The sequence below is a fragment of the Dichomitus squalens genome (assembly GCF_000275845.1).
Source record: "Dichomitus squalens LYAD-421 SS1 unplaced genomic scaffold DICSQscaffold_10, whole genome shotgun sequence".
Lineage (NCBI taxonomy): Eukaryota > Fungi > Basidiomycota > Agaricomycetes > Polyporales > Polyporaceae > Dichomitus > Dichomitus squalens.
This window is the reverse complement of record NW_006766892.1, coordinates 310,638-329,154: the sequence shown is the minus strand read 5'-3', so window position 1 is coordinate 329,154 and position 18,517 is coordinate 310,638. Positions and strand designations below refer to the sequence as shown.

Below are 18,517 nucleotides of genomic sequence, written 5' to 3'. Positions count from 1 at the left end.
GGCTTGTCTCCCGGCAAGGCAGCGGCCCGGGACATCGCTCGCGGGGAACCAAGAGCGTCTCTGAACGGCGATTAATGCTCTCTGTCCGCTCGTTTGCAATCCTCGTCGTCGTCGCCGTAGCAGGCTGGCTAGGGCCCTTCTTCATCAGACAGAAGCTACGCTTGTCAGAATACTCAAACCCATCTGCAGCAGTGACGGGCATGGCCTCCCAAGCTCTCAAGTTCCTTACCGTCGCCCCGCGCGTCAAACACTCTGCCACCGTTATCTTCGTGCATGTATGTTGCTTCCCCTGAGCCGTCGCCAACTGCTCACCCTGTTGTTTCGCACATGCGCTGAACTGCTCTCTAGGGATTAGGCGACACAGGTGCCGGTTGGCAGCCCGTCGCAGAGATGCTCGCGCGGGACCCGCAGCTACAGCACGTCAAATGGGTCTTGCCACACGCGTGAGTCGCCTCGCTCGTCATTTCCTATTCGCTGCCGCCACCTACGAGTGCCCATTCACAACAGTCCCATACAACCCGTCACCGCGAACGGCGGAATGCGCATGCCCTCCTGGTATGTGGTCTCCGTCGAGTCAACAAGTACCTACTTTAGCTTCATCCGCATCCTCACGATCGCGCACAGGTTCGACATCTATGAGTTTGGAAGCATCAACGCCCGCGAGGACGAGACGGGCATGCTACAGACTGTACACTCGCTTAACCAGCTCATCACCGCCGAGGTCGACGCCGGCGTCCCCGCCAACCGGATCGTGCTCGGAGGCTTCTCCCAGGGCGCGGGCATGACGCTGCTCACCGGCCTCACTAATGAGAGGCGGTTGGCCGGACTTGCTGTCCTCAGTGGGTGGTTGCCGCTCCGTAACAAGGTCAAGGCGGTAAGTGATGCCATGTGGGAGACGCAGTCGACGGGTGAAGCTGATGTGCGTGCATATAAGATGTTGTCTGACCATGCGAAGAAGCTCCCCGTGTTCTGGGGACATGGTGAGGACGACCCAATTGTGGGGTTTGATAAGGCGACTATGTCGCTCCAGTTTCTGCAGCAGATCGGCATCCCCAAGGTCGAGCCTGAGAAGGTTCTCGAGGGCGGTATCGAATTCCACGCATACCCCGACCTCGGACATTCTGCCGATCCGCAGGAGATAGCGGAGCTGCAGACGTTCCTGCAGAAGGTCATTCCTCCAAGCAACGAATAGGCTGCATGTGCGCATGGGGTCTCTCGCAGAGATCTGCGAGGGTTGGACGGATGTAAGGTACAACACAAATGTCTATGAAGTTCATAGTCTGCATGTTAGTTCATATTGAGCAGGAACAGGGGGAGGACAAGAAAATATGTACAATAAGGTATGAAACTAGGCATGGGGTATAGGGGAGAACGCTACCTCCGAGCACGGGCAGATCTTCTTGGCTTGAAATCTTCGTCTGCATCTTCTGGGGCTTTCCTCTTCCTGCGACTCAGCTTCTTCTCATCTACTGCTTCACCCGCATCTAGTTGCTCTGTGTCCGACTCGCTACCTCCATTCTCCTCGTTCTCGTGCTCTATTGCCTTCTTCCGACCACGCGCCTGTTTGGATCCACTGGACTTCGCCTTGCCCTTCGGTTGAGACTTGGTCTTTGGTTTACTAGTACCAGCCTCTTCCCACCCGCCCCTCTCCGCCAGCTGTTCGATGATTTCCCAAGTGTCTTCCTCGACCCTCTGCACGCTGAGTCTCCCGCGGGTTACTAGCGCCATGCCTGCTCCCAGGCACACATGCCAATCAACTCGGCGGTACTGTGGATGAACTCTGGTCACGGACCTTTGATGGCTTTTGCGCCGTCTTGACCTATATAGGCCACCTCTTCAGGGGGCTCGGACGCGATGTTCCTAAGCAGAGACAATGGAACGAAGTGCTTGGCACGGGACCCGAAAGTCACCTCGACCATGTACCACTTTGGGTTCTCCTTGTCGGTTTTCTGGGATCACGGTGCTCAGTACCACGAAGCACAGATAACATAGGGTCATACAGCGTCATAGTAAGGGTGCGAGCTGGGAATGGATGTAAGGGACGGATCGCAAACAAGGTTTGAAACGACATACGGATCCCAAGCCGTATCTCTTGGTGATTCGCTGCTCAGAATGGTGGTTGATGGTATCTTGGAGCCACTCACAATCTGGGTGCGCTTCTTTGGTAACCTGGGCACACGCACAAAGGGCTCGAATCACGTTCGGAAGCAAATTGTCCTCGGACGCACCTCCGCAAACGCCGCGATGCCTGCCAATAGCTTAGCCCGCGGCCCATGAGTTGCCTCGTGATGTCATCCAATGCTCACCAGGGTTCTTGCAATTCGAGTGATAGAACAGGACCTTGCATTCGAACGCAGAAGATCAGTTCGGCTGAATGCTCTTCACGGGACGGGGCGTCGCAGCAGCAAGCGTACTTTGTCGCCGACTTTCATCTCTTTCATCAGGTTCCTAGCCTCTGCGTTGCGCACCCCCTCCCAAGGTGTGGTCTTGACTGCCTCGAAGTCATCGACGCTGAACTAGCGCGGTTCGTTCGGACGCGTGCGCATATAGCTACCGCGTGAGAGCGCACCTTCACGTCTTTGCCCTTGACGACGCGCGAGTCGGGCTCCGCCTTCATGAGCCAATGCTTGGGAGCCATTGCAGGAAGCCAATGAACCAGCGAGAAGGAACGCGGGAGCGGGGAGGGAGGACGAACTCGGGGATGTATGCGTAGACGCGGGGGAGTGACGAATGGGCGGAGCGTGCAGCAAACAGCGGACAACACGCCTTTGCGGCTGCTGCTCGCGAGTCGCCCTCTCTCAGCCTCATCATCCTCCGCCATCCCGCGTCCCCGCGCCCTCCCCTTCCCCTGCTCCGTTCATCTAAACGCCGCCTCTACCAGCTCTGGGTGTCCTTTCTCTCTGGCAATGAGCAGCGTTGATGCTGCCGGCGACCCTTCTCAGACCGTGACTCCATTCGCTTCCTCGCCTGCCGAACAGCCGCCGTCCCAACCAGACCCACCTGCGCCCCAAGAACCACCTCGCGATGCCGATACAGTTTCTGGCACGTCTGAGGTAGAACAACGCGTGGAGCTTGCCGAGGCTGGGCAGGTTGTAGACGCGACCGCGCCGACCGTCGTCGAGGGAGCGCCATCTCCCGCCCAACCCGAACTTCCCGCGACGTCGAACGAGCCGCTGGAAGGCGTGGACGCGGAGCACATAGGCGGGGTGGTCGATGAGTCCGGACAATGGGCCGAGGACGACAGTCACGAACTCAAACGCGTCAAGGTGTACGAGCTCATCGGCTCCCGCTGGGTCGACCAGGGCACCGCGTTCTGCTTCGGCGACTTCCAGGACAACGAGGCCCTCCTCATCGCGCGCGCTGAGGAGGACTTCAACCGCATTATCCTTACGACCACTATACGAGCCACGGACGTGTACCAACGACAGCAAGGTGTGTGATAAGCCTATCTACGCGTGCGACGTGCCTACGGCTGTCCTAGTCGCTCAGCCTACTGTTGCACGCTATAGAAACACTAATTGTATGGACCGAGCCCGATGGCGTCGACTATGCGCTCAGCTTTCAAGACCCCGAGGGATGCGCAGAGGTGTGGCATTTCATTGAGGAGGTTCAGCGACATATGAATGCCGGTGGTGAGCCCTACCACTCTAATGCAGCGTGTCTTTCATTTATCCGAGCCCTGCCTCCCCTCCCCTGATCCCCACACCGAAGAAGACATGGTTCTTACCTCCTCACCGTTAATCGGTCCTGAAGGTCCCGAACCCTCCGTCACGACTGCCAATATCATCCGCTCGGGTCGCCTACCGCAACCTCAGATGGGCATCATCGGGGAGATTGATACCGCCATCAAGCATCTCGCAAGGACAGCTATCGTGAAAGAGCGAGTGTGTGAATATATTCAAAACGAGGTGCGTGGATGAAGTGATTGGCCACACACGTATCCGCCGACCTCGGTTATCTTGTTCGTTCTTCAGGAGTATATCAAGGCTTTGATCGACGTCTTCCACCAGGCAGAAGACCTCGAAAGCCTCATTGATCTACATGCTTTGTTCGGCTGTATGCAGACCATCCGTACGTCCATTTGACACTACGCCACCCTACCCCCGGCTGAGCCCGCTGCCGCAGTGCTACTGAATGAACACAGCCTATATGAGCATATCCTGGACGACGATATCTTCCTCGGTGTCGTTGGTATACTCGAATGTCCGTGGATCAAGCCCGCATAGCCTACGTGAGTCTAATCCTCTTACACAGATGACCCCGAATTCCCAAACTACAAGGCCAATTACCGCGACTTCCTGCGCGAAACCTCCCGCTTTCACCAGCCGATCCCCATCCGTGATGATGCGATACAGCGCAAGATACACCATACCTACCGTCTTCAGTTCCTCAAGGATGTCGTACTCGCGCGCGCAATCGACGACTCGACATTCAACGTCCTCAATTCATCCATCATATTCAACCAGATCGACATCATCACCCACGTCCAGAACGACCAGGCGTTCCTCCGCGAGATCGCCGGCATGTTCATGGACGACGACCTCCTCGCTCTCCTTGGCCTTCCCACGAAGAACGCCGGAGACGCGGCAGCAAAGGCATCCGTACCGGGCGCGCCGAAAGACGCAGACAAGATGGACGTCGACTCGACAGACGGGAAGGCGGCCAACGGCGCGACGCAACCGAACGGCCACGCGGAGGGCTCGAGCTCGTCAACAGCACCCAATCAGGCGCTCTCCACAGAAGAGCTCACACGACGGCGAGAGGTCGTCTTCCTTGTGCAGCAGCTGTGCCAGATGGGCAAGAACGTGCAGCTGCCGGCGCGCATGTCGCTCTTCCGCGCGCTGGTCGATCGTGGGATCGTCTTCGCCGTACAGTGGGGGTTAGCGCAGACCGAGGCGGACGAGGAGGGCCGGCAGATGATCGCGACGTCGGGCGAGATCATGATGGCGCTCCTAGACCACGACCTCAACGGCGTGCGCGGGCACGTGCTCAAGCAGCTAGGAACGATGGAACGCGAGAAGCAGAGCGGGAAGAACGTGAAGGACAAGGAGACGGTGCTGATGCTTATGTGCAGAGTGCTGGTGCGGAGTCGGGAACTGGCCGTGCAGAGTCTGGTTGGGGAGGCGTTGAGGCTGTTGTTGGAGCTTGTGGGGGCTGATGGTATGGAGGGTCCGGTGAGTGCCTCGTTCTTGTTGGGGATGCATGTGCCTACGTGTGTGGGCAGAACATCGGTCTCAAGATGCTCCAGCAACGAGCCAAGGACGACCCAGGAATAGAGAAGTTCCTCGACTACTTCTACAAGTTCTGCATAGACATCCTCTTCAAGCCTTTCCAAGAGATACCAGAGTCCAAGGATGTTTCCGGTGCGTAACCACGGTCGTTGACCTGACGACTGTCCTGTCTTACGGTACACGCAGACCCTACCTTCGCCCTATCCCGCGAGAAGACTAATTTATTCTTGTGGCTATGCGACCTCCTGTCGAACTTCACGCAACAACACTCTTTCCGCAGCCATTTCTTTGTCCTATCATCCAACATTGCTCCTCGCGTCGCAACTCTTCTTCGCTCCAAGGACAAGCACCTTCGTCTAGGTGGGTCGTCATGCGATGTTGGCCGTGCAAACAGCGGGACCTGATGTGTTTGCTCGTAGCCTCGTTCCGCTTCTTCCGCACATGTCTACGACTGAAGAACGGGAACATCTTCAAGCATCTCATCAAGCACGATGTCTTCCAGCCTATCCTCGAACTCACCACGCGCGAGTCAAAACGCGACAACCTCGTCAGCTCGACATGTCTCGAGTTTTTCGACTTCATGCGCCGCGTACGTATCTTCGTCCCAGTATATTGTTGATATTCTATCTCAAATGATCGTCTATGTAGGAAAACATCAAGGAGCTTATCCATCATTGCATGACGAAGCATGGAGACACGATACGAGCATTATCGGAGTCGTCTGTGGTGGGTCCGAGGTTCAGGGATTTCATCAGCAGATGGGAGATGAACATAGAGCCTCCACCCATCGAACGAATCGAGAAGTACGTGCACGACTACTGGGACTACACTACTCTCGCTGACCTGCCATGTTCCGCTCCTTGGACCAGGCTACCCAGCACGCCATCACGAGGATGGGGCCAGGGCAAGCTCCTCGACACTGCCGAGGAGGACTACTTCAACCAGGACGACGACGAAGACGAGCGCGTCCCCATTGTCTCCACCCCGCCCCCGATGCTCACTGGCAAGCGCAAGCGTCCCGCACGCAATACAGGTATTCCCGTTCGCGCCCCTCCAAAGCCCCCATTCAACGGCATCGCGCGCACGCTCCCGCTCGGCTCTCTCGTCGATTACGGTGAGGGCGACGGCGACGACATGGTCGGTGCCGAGAACGTCGCGCCCTCGCAAGCGCAGACGTTCGGGCGCGCGTCGCCCATCCCGAGCGGTTTCATCACCGTCGGCTTCCCGTCCTCCCCCGGGGCGGGGACCGAGCCTCCCGCGAGCCCGCGCATCGCACATCGGCAGGTGACGATCAAGAACGCGATCAACCCCGAGGACGACAGCGACATTCTCGAGGAGCTCTCGAAGGGCCCCGCGACGCTACTGCCCCGGATATCAGGCATGTCCGATATCGGCGCAGGGGCCAAGCGAAGGAGAGGCGAGGATGACGACGACGAGTTGCTGGAGCGGCTGTCCAAATCGAAGCGGCAGACACCAAATCCCTCCTCACCTCCGCCGGACTTGGATCCCTCGGGACCCAAGGCGATAGCACCATTGAAGAGTGGAGATGAGGGGGGCCCGAAGAAGTTCAAGCTGAAGTTCGGGGCTGTCGGTGCGGCCGTTGCGTCGTCGCAGCCCGCAAAGAGCGAGAGCCCTTCAAGAACTAGCACAAAGGACGGGGACAATGGCTAGCAGAGCCTTCTTGGTCTATAATGTAGTTATGATGTCTTATGCTGGGCTTTCGGTCGTCGTACAGCTATGTCGATACGCACGCACGCACTTATGTTGTAGAATCCGCTTTACTGATCCATGTTGTTCAACGCTCTAGCAAAAGCACGTGAGACAACTATGTGGTGCTTGCGCGCGTAAATAGTAGTATACATATATCGTGAGGAACAGGTTAAGCGTGCTATGTACCCCAGGTGAGACTAGCAGAACAGCATGTATGCAAAATGCAAGGACAACGGGAGCAGGAATCGGTACTTTGTGCAGACAAACAACGCAAGGCAGAGGGGATGGAGAACTAAGGGATACTACGGGCGCGGACGAATGGCCAAACTATAAGCATCTGTAAACTTGATTTATAGGAGGTGAGAGTGTGACAATGGATCGAGAGACACATGGAGATTGAGAGATGTAAGCGATCGAAAGGATGGGATAGTGCACGATATTGCAAATTGAAGCGGCTGGTGGAACGTCCAGGAAAATGTACGTGGTAAATATGCGGAGAGTGAGAGAGAGAGGAGAGCTGAGGGAGACTTCACATAATTGGTACATGCGAGGTATTGCGTGTGCGAATGGCAATCATCAGCCGGCGCGGCTAGCCTCTATATTGGCCGCGGCGGGAGTAAGTGGGTGTGCGAGATGGTCGTTGCTAGCGTCAGCCACGGGCTGATCGGGTATCGAAGAGTGAGGAATGCCGAAAGGAGAGAAAGTCGTATTGCCCGATGAGAATCCGAACCCCTGAGGATTAGCGCGTGGGAAAGACGTAGAGGTGGCAAGAGAGCCGCTGAAGGTTCCTGAGGGCAGAGGCGGTGAGAAGAACCTGGGTGGCGGAGGAGATGTGGTATAGCGGTAGGACGAGGCGGGAGACGTCATGCTAGAGGTGTCACGGCGCACGCCTCGAATGGTGTCCGTCGATTCAGAGTGGCGAGGGTACGGATCACCGGAGAAGCCGTCACGGCTGCCATCCTGCATCTCGCGACTCTGATATTGCTGCTGCTGCTGTTGCAGGGATGGCCCATTACCACCGCTGTTCGGGGTACGTACACCGAGAGGGTTCTTGCTATACGACAGCCTGATACCGCCGTTGCGAACCAAACCATTCAGAGTGTCGCCGTAGAGATCGTTAAGGGCCTTCGTCGCAAACTCGACACTCTCGAACTACAACATCGGCTCAGTACAAGCGCTCGTCACGAAATCACAAAGCGACGCACCTCAACAAAACACATAGGGCCGTTGCTCTTCTGGCGGAAGCAGAGCTTGCGGTATCCCGCTTGCTTCAAGAACAGCTCCCTCAGGCGGTCCTCGAGGAAACTGAGGGTGTGGCCGCCCGGTGACGTTGAGGTGGGGAGGTTCCCGACGTACAGCGTGTTGATAGGCGGGTTCTGGTCGCTCCCATTGCGTCCACCACCAGAGCTCGTTCCCGACGCAGGAGACGGCAGCTGCGGCGAAGTGGAGCCCGACTCCGTCGACACTGCGAGGGCGCCAACCGATCGGACAAGCTCATCCTCGTGCCCACTTTGCGAGCCACTGACACTCGGAGGCTTCGAGTTGGGCTGGGACGACTGCGAATAGGACTGCGGCTCGCTGCTTGGCGACTGCGCGCGTGGAGGTCGAGAAGGCAGTGAAGGATGGCTAGGAAGGGAAGACGGGGTTGAGTCAGGCGAGAACTGAGTGCCGCGACTACCGGGCGCAGAGTGGCCGTTCTGCGATCCGACCGAGCCATTCGTGATTGCTTCGAAGGTCGGAGGAGACGTGGCGGAGGGAGACTGTGGGCGCGGAGGAAGACCGGACATGTGGTGTTGCGGAACGCCCATCTTTCTCAGCGCAGCAGATGCGCCGACATCGCGGAGATTGCCCCAAGGCCCAGACATTCCCTCAGATTGCGAAGGAATGCTCTGGAGGGCAGGCGGCGACGAAGGCAAGTTGAGGCCGTTTGGAACAATTCCGTTCTCAGCAGAGAGAAGGGAATTGGCTCCCTGACGAACCATTTGCTGAGGAACGGAGTGGAAGGCCTCGAATGCGAAGGAATTCTGCCGCATGCGGGCGACCTCCTCCTTGCGCCGCCGCTCTCTCTCCCGCTCATCTTCCTCGGCGCGCTCGCGGGGACCGCGGGTACCAAAGGCACCGATACCTATGGTTGCGAAATCGCCCCGCCTGCGGTCACGATCCTCCTCATCACGTCCGTCAAAGAGCCTGTCACGCCGTTGGGGGAAGCCGCTGAGGTCTATCCCCATGGCACCAAGCGCACCGAGCTGCTTGTCGCGCTGAGTAAGCGCCTCGCCCGCAGCGGGAAGCCCCGGATGGCCCGACATGCTGTCTGGGGCACCCGTGCCGGTAGCACTGCCTGGGAACGGCGGGAGACCCAGCGGTCCCACTCCGGGACCGCGCTTTGTGTGCAAGTTCTTCTTCGCCATCTCTGCCTTAAGGACGGCACCCTTCTCGACATCGACACGACGGCCTTGAAGGACGTCGCGTGCTTCAAGAGCCTCGGCACGCGTGCGGAACTTCGCGAAGCCAATGATCTGCTTCCGTGGCGGTTGCATGGGCACGTTGTTCTGCATGAAGTGGCCTTCATCGTTCGGGGCGGAAGAAGGCCAGGACGTCATGGGTCCGTCCCGACCGCCATCAATCAGAACGCCACCCTGGTTCATGGTGACGATATTGTAAGGGTCGTTCGAGCCACCGAAAGTCATAGGCAACCCCCCTGGACGAGCTCCCTGGGCGTTGGCATTGCCATACGAAGTCGACTCCTTGTTCGGGATCTTGAGCGTCGCCGCCTCGAAACCAACTGAGAAAGTGAACATATTTTGGAACTCTCGTTCCTGATAACAAAAATAGCAGCATGTCAACGTTGTCACATGGTGCTCGGAGGGAAGCATTACGTACCGACATGTCATCTGGGAATCCCACCACAAAGATGGTAGAGATCTCCTCCTGCGCCTGGGAGCTGGGTGCGGGACCGTTCGTCTGATTCATGTTCGGAGCGCCCGTTACTCCATTTCCTGGGGCACCCCCTTGTCCAGGCCCTGCGCCGCTTGCAGAAAGATGAGCCCCAAACTGAGGTTGGGCGTGATGTCCGGGGACCAAGGAGTGTCCTCCTAGGCCGTTCATGTATGGCGCCTGGAAAGCCTGCTGGTGGGGATGCTGAGAGTTCTGAAGGAGGCTTTGACCGCCAGACGCAGCGCCTGGCTGCTTGGGAAGCAGAGTGGGCGTCGAGTCGAGGCCCTGCCTGAAAGCGTCCAAAGCATACAACTGTTTGTTGTGCGAAGCGCCGTTGGCAGAAACAGAGCCGTTGAACTGAGGCGGCCCCGGAGCAAAATCGAACGAGCGCCCGGTGTGCTGGAGTGAGTCAAGCGGGTGTGGCAGGGCAGACTGCGGTTGAGAGGCAGGTAAACGTGAAATCGGGTTTTGAGAAGCTCCGAAGAGGTCGTTTGATGAGGGGTATGTTGAGTTAGGGAAGGCGGACGAGGTATCACGGAAGGAGGGATTGGGGTGTCGCGGGCGGTGGAAGGGGGAGAACGCAGTCGACGTCCTGAAGGGAGCGGCAGCAAAACTGCCGTCTGCCTTAGATGTGTAATTAAGAGCATCGGGCTCCGTCGAAGATAGTGGGAATTCGGAAGCGGGGAGACCGATGCTGGTGATGTTGTTGTACATTGCGTGGGTGGTATTGTTGTTTTGCAGGAAGTCTGTGCTGTGCTGGGATGACTTGAGTGGACCGAGAGCATGATGATTGGGCGAGTCAGAGCGGGGCGGGACGAGCTGTGATTGCATGTTCAGGTGGAATGGGATGGAGGGAGAGCCCAAGGAGGATGCGGTCGACAGAGAGCCGAAGGTGGTCGCAGACGCACCCGCTGCCTCGGAATCGGATGAGGAGACGGGCTCGGCATCCCCCTGAGCGTCGATGTTGTCGAGGAGGGAGCGGTTCAGGTAGCCTTCATCCGGCGGCTGCGTGGGGGTGAACGAGGGAGGGGGACGACGGGCTGCGATGGAAGAAGTCATAGGGACAACAATAGTGTACGAGCGGAGAAGGGAAACAGAGGCGCGAGGAGTGGACGACGAAAAGCGAGATATAGTTCAGAACATGAACAGCCAGGGCGGCGACGAGGAGAGCTGAGCGAGCAGAACGCGTGCGGCCGTCTTTATAAATACAGACAGGCAAGAACTATAGCAGGTGGGGGGCGGTAAAGTATCGAGAGGGCGGTGCGAGGGACGTTGGATGCGCGACGCGTGCGAGTGAAGCTGAAGGAGCGAGTGACGCGGGGTGATGAGCAATGCAGGACGTCGGAGCGAGATGGCAGCAAGAACGCAATAGATAGTGGGTGAGGGTCGGAGGATGGCTGGGATGGCGAGGGAAGGGGTGCGCTCGCTGTGGCTGGCGACGAGCAGAGGCTCTGATCGAGGATGTGGGTCAGAAGGCGGGCGGCCGGACGCCCCGGACTGCACAACGCCCCCATTCAGCCCGCGCCCCTTTCCCACGCACGGGCCATTCCGTGCACAAACGACTACAAACCTAACCTTAATTTCCAAATAGGCCCACACGTGACAGCGCCAACACTCACTGGCGTCTCCTCTCCGCCCGCGCAGGGCTCGTCATTGTTGGCTGGGAGAGGCGCATACATGCACTCAGTTTTCGCCTTTGTGCTATGCGCACCACAATAGAGAGACCTTGGTGTTTGCCAAACAGCGGGAAGCATCATCCGTCAGCCATTGCAGCCCAGCGAGCGAGAGGGCGAGCACAGAAAGCAGACAAAGAGGGCGGACATGGCGGGCAGGGGACGCTGGGAGGGTGGTGGAAGGAAGAGGAAGGAGAGGCAGCGGCCGGGGACGCTCTGGCTCAGCTCGCCACGCGAACTCGACTTCGGGTCCTTCACAGTGATATTAATTATTACCCGCCGATACGTCCCACATTTCTTTCTTTCTCCCCCACGTCTTGACCTTGCACGTTCCATTAAACTCAGCACCCTTGTATTCTGACCGCCAACCATGCACATCTGTCCATATGTTCCCAAACTATATACCACGACTACCAATAAGAGCTCCTCCATATCCTATTTCAGACGGCATCGTCGTCGGCAAACTCGAGCGGAAAGTATCTAGCGTACAGATAGCATTTGATCCATTATTCCGGTACGGAGGTGTCTATCATAGCATGCGATAGCGGAGTGTCAGCAAAGCACGAAACGCGCACAAAACGACAAGTGGCTTCCGCACGATGCCTCCCAGGGCAGCTACAGTAGCCATGGAAGACAATGCGAGATGTATGCGCCTTCGGTAACGCCACGGACGCTAACCGCAATGAGATTGATTGCACGTCTCTGGCAAGGCAGCTGAGCTCACCTCCATGGCAAAGTCGATCCCGTAGAAGCCCACCAAACGAACTCCTACTGGCTCGCCCATACCCCACTCCTACGATGAAGCCCTCCCCCAGCCAACGCTTGCTCCACCTCCCAGCCCATGACGAAGCTCACCGCGCTCAGAACCACCAGCGCCCACAGCGCCGCCTCGATAAACCGCCACCTCGCCCTCCGGTTCGCCTCCGCGACTGCATATGGCGACCGCAGGTCGTAGTACGGTAGCAGCTGCGTCTGCTGGGGAATGGGTGTAGGGCCGTACCCGGTGTGCGCGGGAAAGGGAAGCGGGACCGCGACACCAACAGGACTCTGAGCGCTGCTCGCTGGGTTCCACGTCTGAGCCTGAGTCGCTGATAGGTGCTGCTGGTACTCGTAGCCTGAGTAGTCTGAGTACGCTGGCGGCGGCGTCGACGGCTTTCCGGACGGTTGTGGGGCGGCGGCCATGAGCATGCAATGAGGGTGAGACGATAGAATGTGGTAGCCGCAGGCTTACTGCCCCGCAACCACAAGCGACTCTAAAGCGCTATGAACTCATCGAGCGCCTATGCATCATCCGCAGCTCCGTAGTGTGGCATCAGTTCACATAGCAGGGCTACCGGTCTAGCAGGAGCTAACGAATATACATGATGTCGCGAGAGTACTATGCCAGGAGCTCAAACACTGCGTGGCAGTAACAGCTTCCTACCGGGAATTGGCCCAATCAGCTGATGCAGGATCCTCCGCACAGGGCTAGACAAGTGTTGAGGCTGGTTCTGCAAATGCACTCATAAGCAATATTGATGGAAGGCGAGGTGTCATGTAAGACGCTATGCTTGCCTGATACACGCTCTGTAAAGGAAATGGATGTTACGGGAAGTCGACTTCGAAGCCGGGCGAGTACTACTCACCATGACCATTGCCATCCCAACTGAAGCAGCCTACAGAAGAAGCATGAACGACAGCAATCGCCCACTCGAACAGTCGACAAGATACTCACCAACGTAGGCCCAAACCTCCCGGTATTTGGCACCCGCCCTGCGCTCCTAAGCAACACCCACACGCTCTCCAACGCCCTCGGAAGGACGTACAATAAGAACATCGCACGTCTCCTCCTCTCCTCCATGATCAGCGGCGTCCCCATGACCATGCCCATGACGAAGAAGGACTTGTCCGACACCAAGGCGTCGACCACGCTGCTTGGGAGGGCCTTCGCCAGTCGCACAGCGAGGGACGAGTTCCCCGACGAAGAACGCAGCACGGTCAAAGCATTGTAGAGGTTGCTCTTCGAGCATAACAGTGCTATAGATGTGCATGAGGGCCTGTCTGCGATATACGGCAACGCAGCTCGGGGCATCCGCACCTTGATAGACAGTCGGATTCAACGCTTGCATGATCGAGGTCCTGCCGATCGCGAAAGTCGCAGAAAGCATCGTCCTCACGGGGTATTTCACAAGAAGAGTCGGGCGCATGAGCAAGAGAGTGGCGGAATGCACCGCTGCGTAGACGGGCAACATCCACTTGAACCTGTCCCACAAGAACATCGGAGGATATGCCAGACACGAAGTCATGGCAGGATGCATTACCGCGCAGGGCACAGCGGGGGATTGAGGAAGGTCGTGCGAAGCGAGATGCTCAGCAAGCTCAGTGAAGTTTTCTGGAGTGATGTCCTACGACAGGGGGCTCGACGACGTCAGCATTGTAGCGTAGGTCGTGGTACGCACCTTCCTACGCATGATAGTCTCCATGTGCTTTGGGTCGTACGTCCGATTCCAGACGAGGTCATGGTTAATGTATACTCCTTCCGCTGGGACACCGCACGATTCGAAGAACCTGCAGTCATAGTTATATGAGCGATATCTTTGTTCGAATACTGATTGAGGTACACACCACTTTCTGAGGCCATTCGGGATCGCTTCGGGCCTCATAAGAAAGACATACATGAGCTGGCCCATACTAACGTGTTCGGGTTACGGCCGCGATCTCGCCACAGTCTACTATGAAGGCGCACCAGAGGGAGTATGCGAGAATGTCCCCATAAGGGATGTTGAACCCATACTTCGTCGAGGTGACGTTGTACCATCCTTGTAAGCCACTATGTTCTCGTTAGACGTTGGAATATGACTTGATTGTAGACAGCTCGCTCTACCGTGCAAGGGCCTCTTGGGCAATCCCGGGGCGACTCGTGCGCTTCTCGAAGGAGATACCGATAGCTGCGGCAAGACCTCCCGCTGCAGCGGGGATTATCCATTGTTCATACGCCTGTGAGTGTCAGCAAAACCTGACGGTGAGCTTTGTTTTCGCCCTGCTTATAGATAGCTTGCATACATTGATGTCAGGTGGCTCTTCGTCTATCTCATTGATCCCGGCTTTAGATGAAGGCTTCACACTGCTAGACTGTGCTAGGTTCATTACCAGCCTATAGATGGCCACGAAGGATCCTGTACCGAAGGTGAGCTTGTATGTCTTGATCGATCCAAACCCTTGCCATCCCACCCAGCATCGCCGCAGTGCGGACCGATGACTCCCCGAACAGCGCGTGCCGTACTGCATCCAGTCGATATGTTCTAACGGGCGATGAGCGATATGTGCACATTTCCTAGATTCGACTTCAAGACATACTCTGGTACCTTACGCAAGCCCAGGAGCATGAAACCCAAGCTGATTCCAGACCGTCCGAGAAAACCTAGAACACTTGCGCCTGGACGTTGGTCAGAGGCATTCAATTCAGCTAAATGCAAGTTTAGACTCACGCAATCCGCCACTAGCAGCATGGCGAAGGCAAGCAAGTAGGTCCTTGGGACCGACATCGTCTTCACTGTCTCCCTCCAACAGGAACTTCCGCAGTTGAAGCGCAAGTGTGACGCTGGCATTCGCAAGTGACGAAATGCGCAGGGGTCTACAGGGCGGCCGCGACATTTGCTGTCACGTAGAGTCACCAGGAAGCAGGCAACAGCAGAGGACGGGAGAAAGGATGAGAAACGCGCAGTCAAGGACGGCCTGAACTTGTACCTAGTTCATGCGTCCCTATCGTAGCCCGTGCCCCGCCGATCATTGGATGGTAACTGCCTCGCTGTCAGTGCGACACCTGCATAACTCCCTCGGATCGATCTATGTCCGATTTCCCAGGCGAAGAGCCTACCAAGGTTAAGTTATATCGTCATTCCAGATGCAATCACAAGGCAGCTGGGAGAGACGCTACACCAGGTTCGGCATGGCCGGCGTGGTCAGATTGTCAGTATGGCTCAACCTCGCCGCTCTGTTAACGTGTGTTTAATACCCTGATGTTGTATTATTCCATCAGCTGCTCATATAAGCGCATGTCCCAGTCCCATCTTGTCCAATGTACGAGGTACAATGCGCCGGTGATCCAATCTGCTTCAATTTGTCAGCAATGTGCCGAGCAACTGAGGCAGAAGCGATACGCATACGTTCGTCTATAGATGCATTTCACCGTGCGCAATATTTGCCCAACATCATATGGTTGATGATAGGAATCACGCCTGTCACAACGTCTGAACGGCAGGGTCCTTCCAGCTGGAATCAAAAGTGTTCATCATTATAGTAAGAGTAAGACTTCGTAGCGGTCTGGAAAGCATTAGGAGTATTGCAGTACGGCGACGCGCGGCACTGATACAATAGTAGTATGATAATATCCACATCACATGTGGAGAGACAAACCCAGCCCCTAGTTGGGCCCGATAAATTGATACAATATCCGGCGGACGAGGCCGGAGAGGTGTTGCGGGTCGTTCTGTGAATATACCAGTCAGTCAGATCCTCTCTGGCACAGAGAGCTTATCCCCAAGTTGCGTCCTCACCTGGTACGTGCTCTACATAATAGCGCACACTACGTCAGACGAATGTGATGAAGTGATCAGTCCAAGTACGCACCATAACCATACCCATCCCGATCGCTGTCAACAACGCGTCCCCAAACTGGCCCATTCCGAACACCCACCCCTTCCCTCGCGCCATCACCCACGCGCTCTCGAGGGCCTTCGGCAGCACGTACATTGCCAGCTCCTCCCGTCGCCGTTTCTCCTCCACGAACAACGAAAGACCAGAAAGCAGCCCGCCGAGGAAGAACGACTGCTTCGAGATCAGAATCTCGGCCCACCCTGGCGGAAGACGGCGCGCGACGATCGAGAGCCAAGAGCGTGCGCCCGGGGCCTTGGCGAGCATGAGCTTCTCGTACAGGTTGTGCTTCCCGCAGAAGTAAGCTGAAGCTCCAGTCAGTACATCACACGATTGGAGACAGGAAGGCACGCATACTTTGATATATGACAACGAAAACGCCTAGGAATGCCGAGCTCCGACTGGTACCCCACGCCGCGCGGAGGAGCATTTGTCTCGGGTTCCGTAGGAACTTGCCACGGCGGAAGAGCATCATAGGGATGAAGTGCAGCGCGCCATAGATGGGAAGCATCCACCGGAAGACCTCCCAGAAGTGCGCGAACTGCACAGTAATGCACGAGTCGAGCTCCGGGTGCACCGCGGCGCAGGGTATGATAGGATTCCCATACGAGCGGAGGCCTTCGGGGAGGCGCGCTTTCGCGAGACGGTCGGAGAGGATGGCGTAGTTGTTGCGGGTAATGTGCTGCATGAGGTGTGAGGCATGGCATGTGCACAACGAGGTTTCGGGAAACGGACCTTGTGGCCCAGTAGACGTTCCATGTCCGCCGGATCAAACCTGCCTTCCCGGACGAGGGTTTTAGTCATGCGCACGGCCTCTGCTGGTACTTTGGATGCCACTTGGATCCTGTGGATGACGGTTGAGTGAATACGGAGAACTCATGACAAAACCGAACAAACCATCTATTATACGAATAGGGAAGCGTTTCCGGGCGCATCAGGAAAGCATACATGATCTGTCCACAACTATGGAATGGTATCGTGAGCCCCATGCAGTACATTCCGTAAAGGGCACCAACCATACTGTGAAGACCAAGACGTCTCCGTGGGGTATCTTGAAGCCGTGCTTATCCGATATGGCGTTGAATGAACCCTGCAGGCCACTGAAAGCAGTTCAGCTAGGTCAAGAGTGTGCTCTAGGATGGTGTACGTACCGAACAAACATCTGCTGCGCAATTCCGACTCTTCTGCTTCGTTTCTCGAACATGATCGCAATTGCGCCTGCTGCGGCCCCAGCGAAAGCAGAGTACCACCATCGTGTCCTCTTTCGCACCCAGACTTGATGTGCCTGGGCACTCGCGGATAGCCTGGCACGACGAGAACGCGGCTGCTCAAGAACACCTAGCTCAACCTCCTCGTACGTGCTATCATCGTAGGTCAAGTCAGCAGTTCTCTCTGCTTTGCGCGTTAGGGACTGCCGGAAGAGAGAGCGCTCGGTCTCCGTTGTGCTTGGTTGAGGCTCAGGTTGGGGCAAGAAGATGGGGAGGGCATTGAGTATTAACTTGTATAATGCCACGAATGAACCTAAGAAGGGGGTACATAGGCGTCACGTTCGGTTCTTGCCACCAATCAGGCACACATACCGAGGGTGGCTGCGAAGCGCATGGAGTCTTCGCCAAAAAGAGCATGGCGGATCAAGCTCAGGCGAAAACGTCTTGGGAAGATAAAGCGTTCAGTATCTTGGTTTTCCGGCAGCGCAAATGCAGTCATACAGAATAAATACAAGATTTGTACACTCACTTGGGTATCCTCCTGATTCTCGTCAAGAGCAAGATGAGATTGACTCCGGAACGGATAGCGAATGCGAGAGAACCCGCACCTGGCCGGAAACCTTGGGTTAGATATATGATTCAGCAGTGATCCAAACGGCGACATACGGAGGCCGCCCCGACACGCGTGTTCCACACACTCGCCCAGATCCAGCACCTCCACGGGCTTCTCTCCACGGTCGCGCCAAACCACCTTCCTTGCTTCTCTCAGATGCTCCTCATAGTTCGCAAGGACGACCAGATTCTCGAATGACGCCATGGCGCGGCGCGGCGTGAAGTGGATGTAGGATGGCTGGCGACCAAGATGGGGTGGACTATCTGGAGCGTGCAGAGAGGACGCCATGATCGACCCAGCGCAGGAACATATATAGGAAAGTGGCGGGGCTCAGGTGAGCGGATACCGCGCCAGAAAGCGTTGGGGTTGGAGAGTGTATGCTGGGGTAACGAGGCCGGCGGTAGCAATATTGATCACTGCAGCTCGTGGCTCGCGGCTCGGTCGAGAAACACGATCCTGGGCCCGGACGCTCTGATGACCTCTTACACACCGCAATCACGCGCGTCCGTCCCCCGC

At 56.9% G+C, this 18,517-nt stretch overlaps 7 protein-coding genes across 7 annotated transcripts; 2 read left to right on the top strand and 5 right to left on the bottom strand.

The window, feature by feature from the left end:
- Positions 1-101: 101 nt before the first annotated feature.
- DICSQDRAFT_104550 (Phospholipase/carboxylesterase) lies at positions 102-1,249 on the top strand. Its single transcript, XM_007364877.1, has 5 exons — positions 102-275; positions 349-443; positions 508-555; positions 625-874; positions 935-1,249. The coding sequence occupies exons 1-5, from the start codon at positions 201-203 to the stop codon at positions 1,190-1,192; spliced, it is 726 nt and encodes a 241-aa protein (XP_007364939.1). The 5' UTR covers positions 102-200; the 3' UTR covers positions 1,193-1,249.
- Positions 1,250-1,374: 125 nt separating this feature from the next.
- Positions 1,375-2,638, bottom strand: DICSQDRAFT_58814 (uncharacterized protein; the record flags this gene model as incomplete). Its single annotated transcript, XM_007364876.1, has 9 exons — positions 1,375-1,511; positions 1,557-1,730; positions 1,793-1,949; positions 2,001-2,022; positions 2,074-2,089; positions 2,145-2,189; positions 2,307-2,340; positions 2,415-2,516; positions 2,570-2,638. 9 exons carry the CDS (start codon positions 2,636-2,638, stop codon positions 1,375-1,377), a joined length of 756 nt encoding a protein of 251 aa, XP_007364938.1.
- Positions 2,639-2,906: 268 nt separating this feature from the next.
- DICSQDRAFT_58208 (uncharacterized protein) lies at positions 2,907-6,902 on the top strand (the record flags this gene model as incomplete). Its single annotated transcript, XM_007364875.1, has 11 exons — positions 2,907-3,432; positions 3,510-3,632; positions 3,712-3,908; positions 3,975-4,071; positions 4,126-4,203; positions 4,255-5,204; positions 5,249-5,363; positions 5,418-5,591; positions 5,651-5,820; positions 5,880-6,034; positions 6,101-6,902. The coding sequence occupies 11 exons, from the start codon at positions 2,907-2,909 to the stop codon at positions 6,900-6,902; spliced, it is 3,387 nt and encodes a 1,128-aa protein (XP_007364937.1).
- A 172-nt stretch (positions 6,903-7,074) lies between these two features.
- Positions 7,075-11,651, bottom strand: DICSQDRAFT_104543 (uncharacterized protein). The gene is made up of 4 exons (XM_007364874.1): positions 11,495-11,651; positions 9,822-11,445; positions 8,147-9,757; positions 7,075-8,093 (listed from the first exon to the last, which is right to left on the bottom strand). The coding sequence occupies exons 2-4, from the start codon at positions 10,932-10,934 to the stop codon at positions 7,518-7,520; spliced, it is 3,300 nt and encodes a 1,099-aa protein (XP_007364936.1). The 5' UTR covers positions 10,935-11,445; positions 11,495-11,651; the 3' UTR covers positions 7,075-7,517.
- A 149-nt stretch (positions 11,652-11,800) lies between these two features.
- Positions 11,801-12,767, bottom strand: DICSQDRAFT_84929 (uncharacterized protein; the record flags this gene model as incomplete). The annotated part of the gene is made up of 2 exons (XM_007364873.1): positions 11,801-12,221; positions 12,273-12,767. A coding segment is annotated over one exon (426 nt), but the record flags the coding sequence as incomplete, so codon positions are not given.
- A 34-nt stretch (positions 12,768-12,801) lies between these two features.
- DICSQDRAFT_169253 (uncharacterized protein) lies at positions 12,802-15,181 on the bottom strand (the record flags this gene model as incomplete). The annotated part of the gene is made up of 12 exons (XM_007364872.1): positions 12,802-12,828; positions 13,174-13,203; positions 13,263-13,564; positions 13,626-13,932; positions 13,987-14,095; positions 14,153-14,218; positions 14,274-14,357; positions 14,412-14,524; positions 14,591-14,703; positions 14,759-14,829; positions 14,885-14,963; positions 15,016-15,181. The coding sequence occupies 12 exons, from the start codon at positions 15,179-15,181 to the stop codon at positions 12,802-12,804; spliced, it is 1,467 nt and encodes a 488-aa protein (XP_007364934.1).
- Positions 15,182-15,796: 615 nt separating this feature from the next.
- Positions 15,797-18,306, bottom strand: DICSQDRAFT_84923 (uncharacterized protein). The gene is made up of 11 exons (XM_007364871.1): positions 18,055-18,306; positions 17,918-17,996; positions 17,761-17,831; positions 17,332-17,701; positions 17,197-17,280; positions 17,078-17,143; positions 16,916-17,024; positions 16,538-16,862; positions 16,157-16,485; positions 16,084-16,095; positions 15,797-16,016 (listed from the first exon to the last, which is right to left on the bottom strand). Exons 1-11 carry the CDS (start codon positions 18,287-18,289, stop codon positions 15,951-15,953), a joined length of 1,746 nt encoding a protein of 581 aa, XP_007364933.1. The 5' UTR covers positions 18,290-18,306; the 3' UTR covers positions 15,797-15,950.
- Between the last annotated feature and the right edge of the window lie 211 nt (positions 18,307-18,517).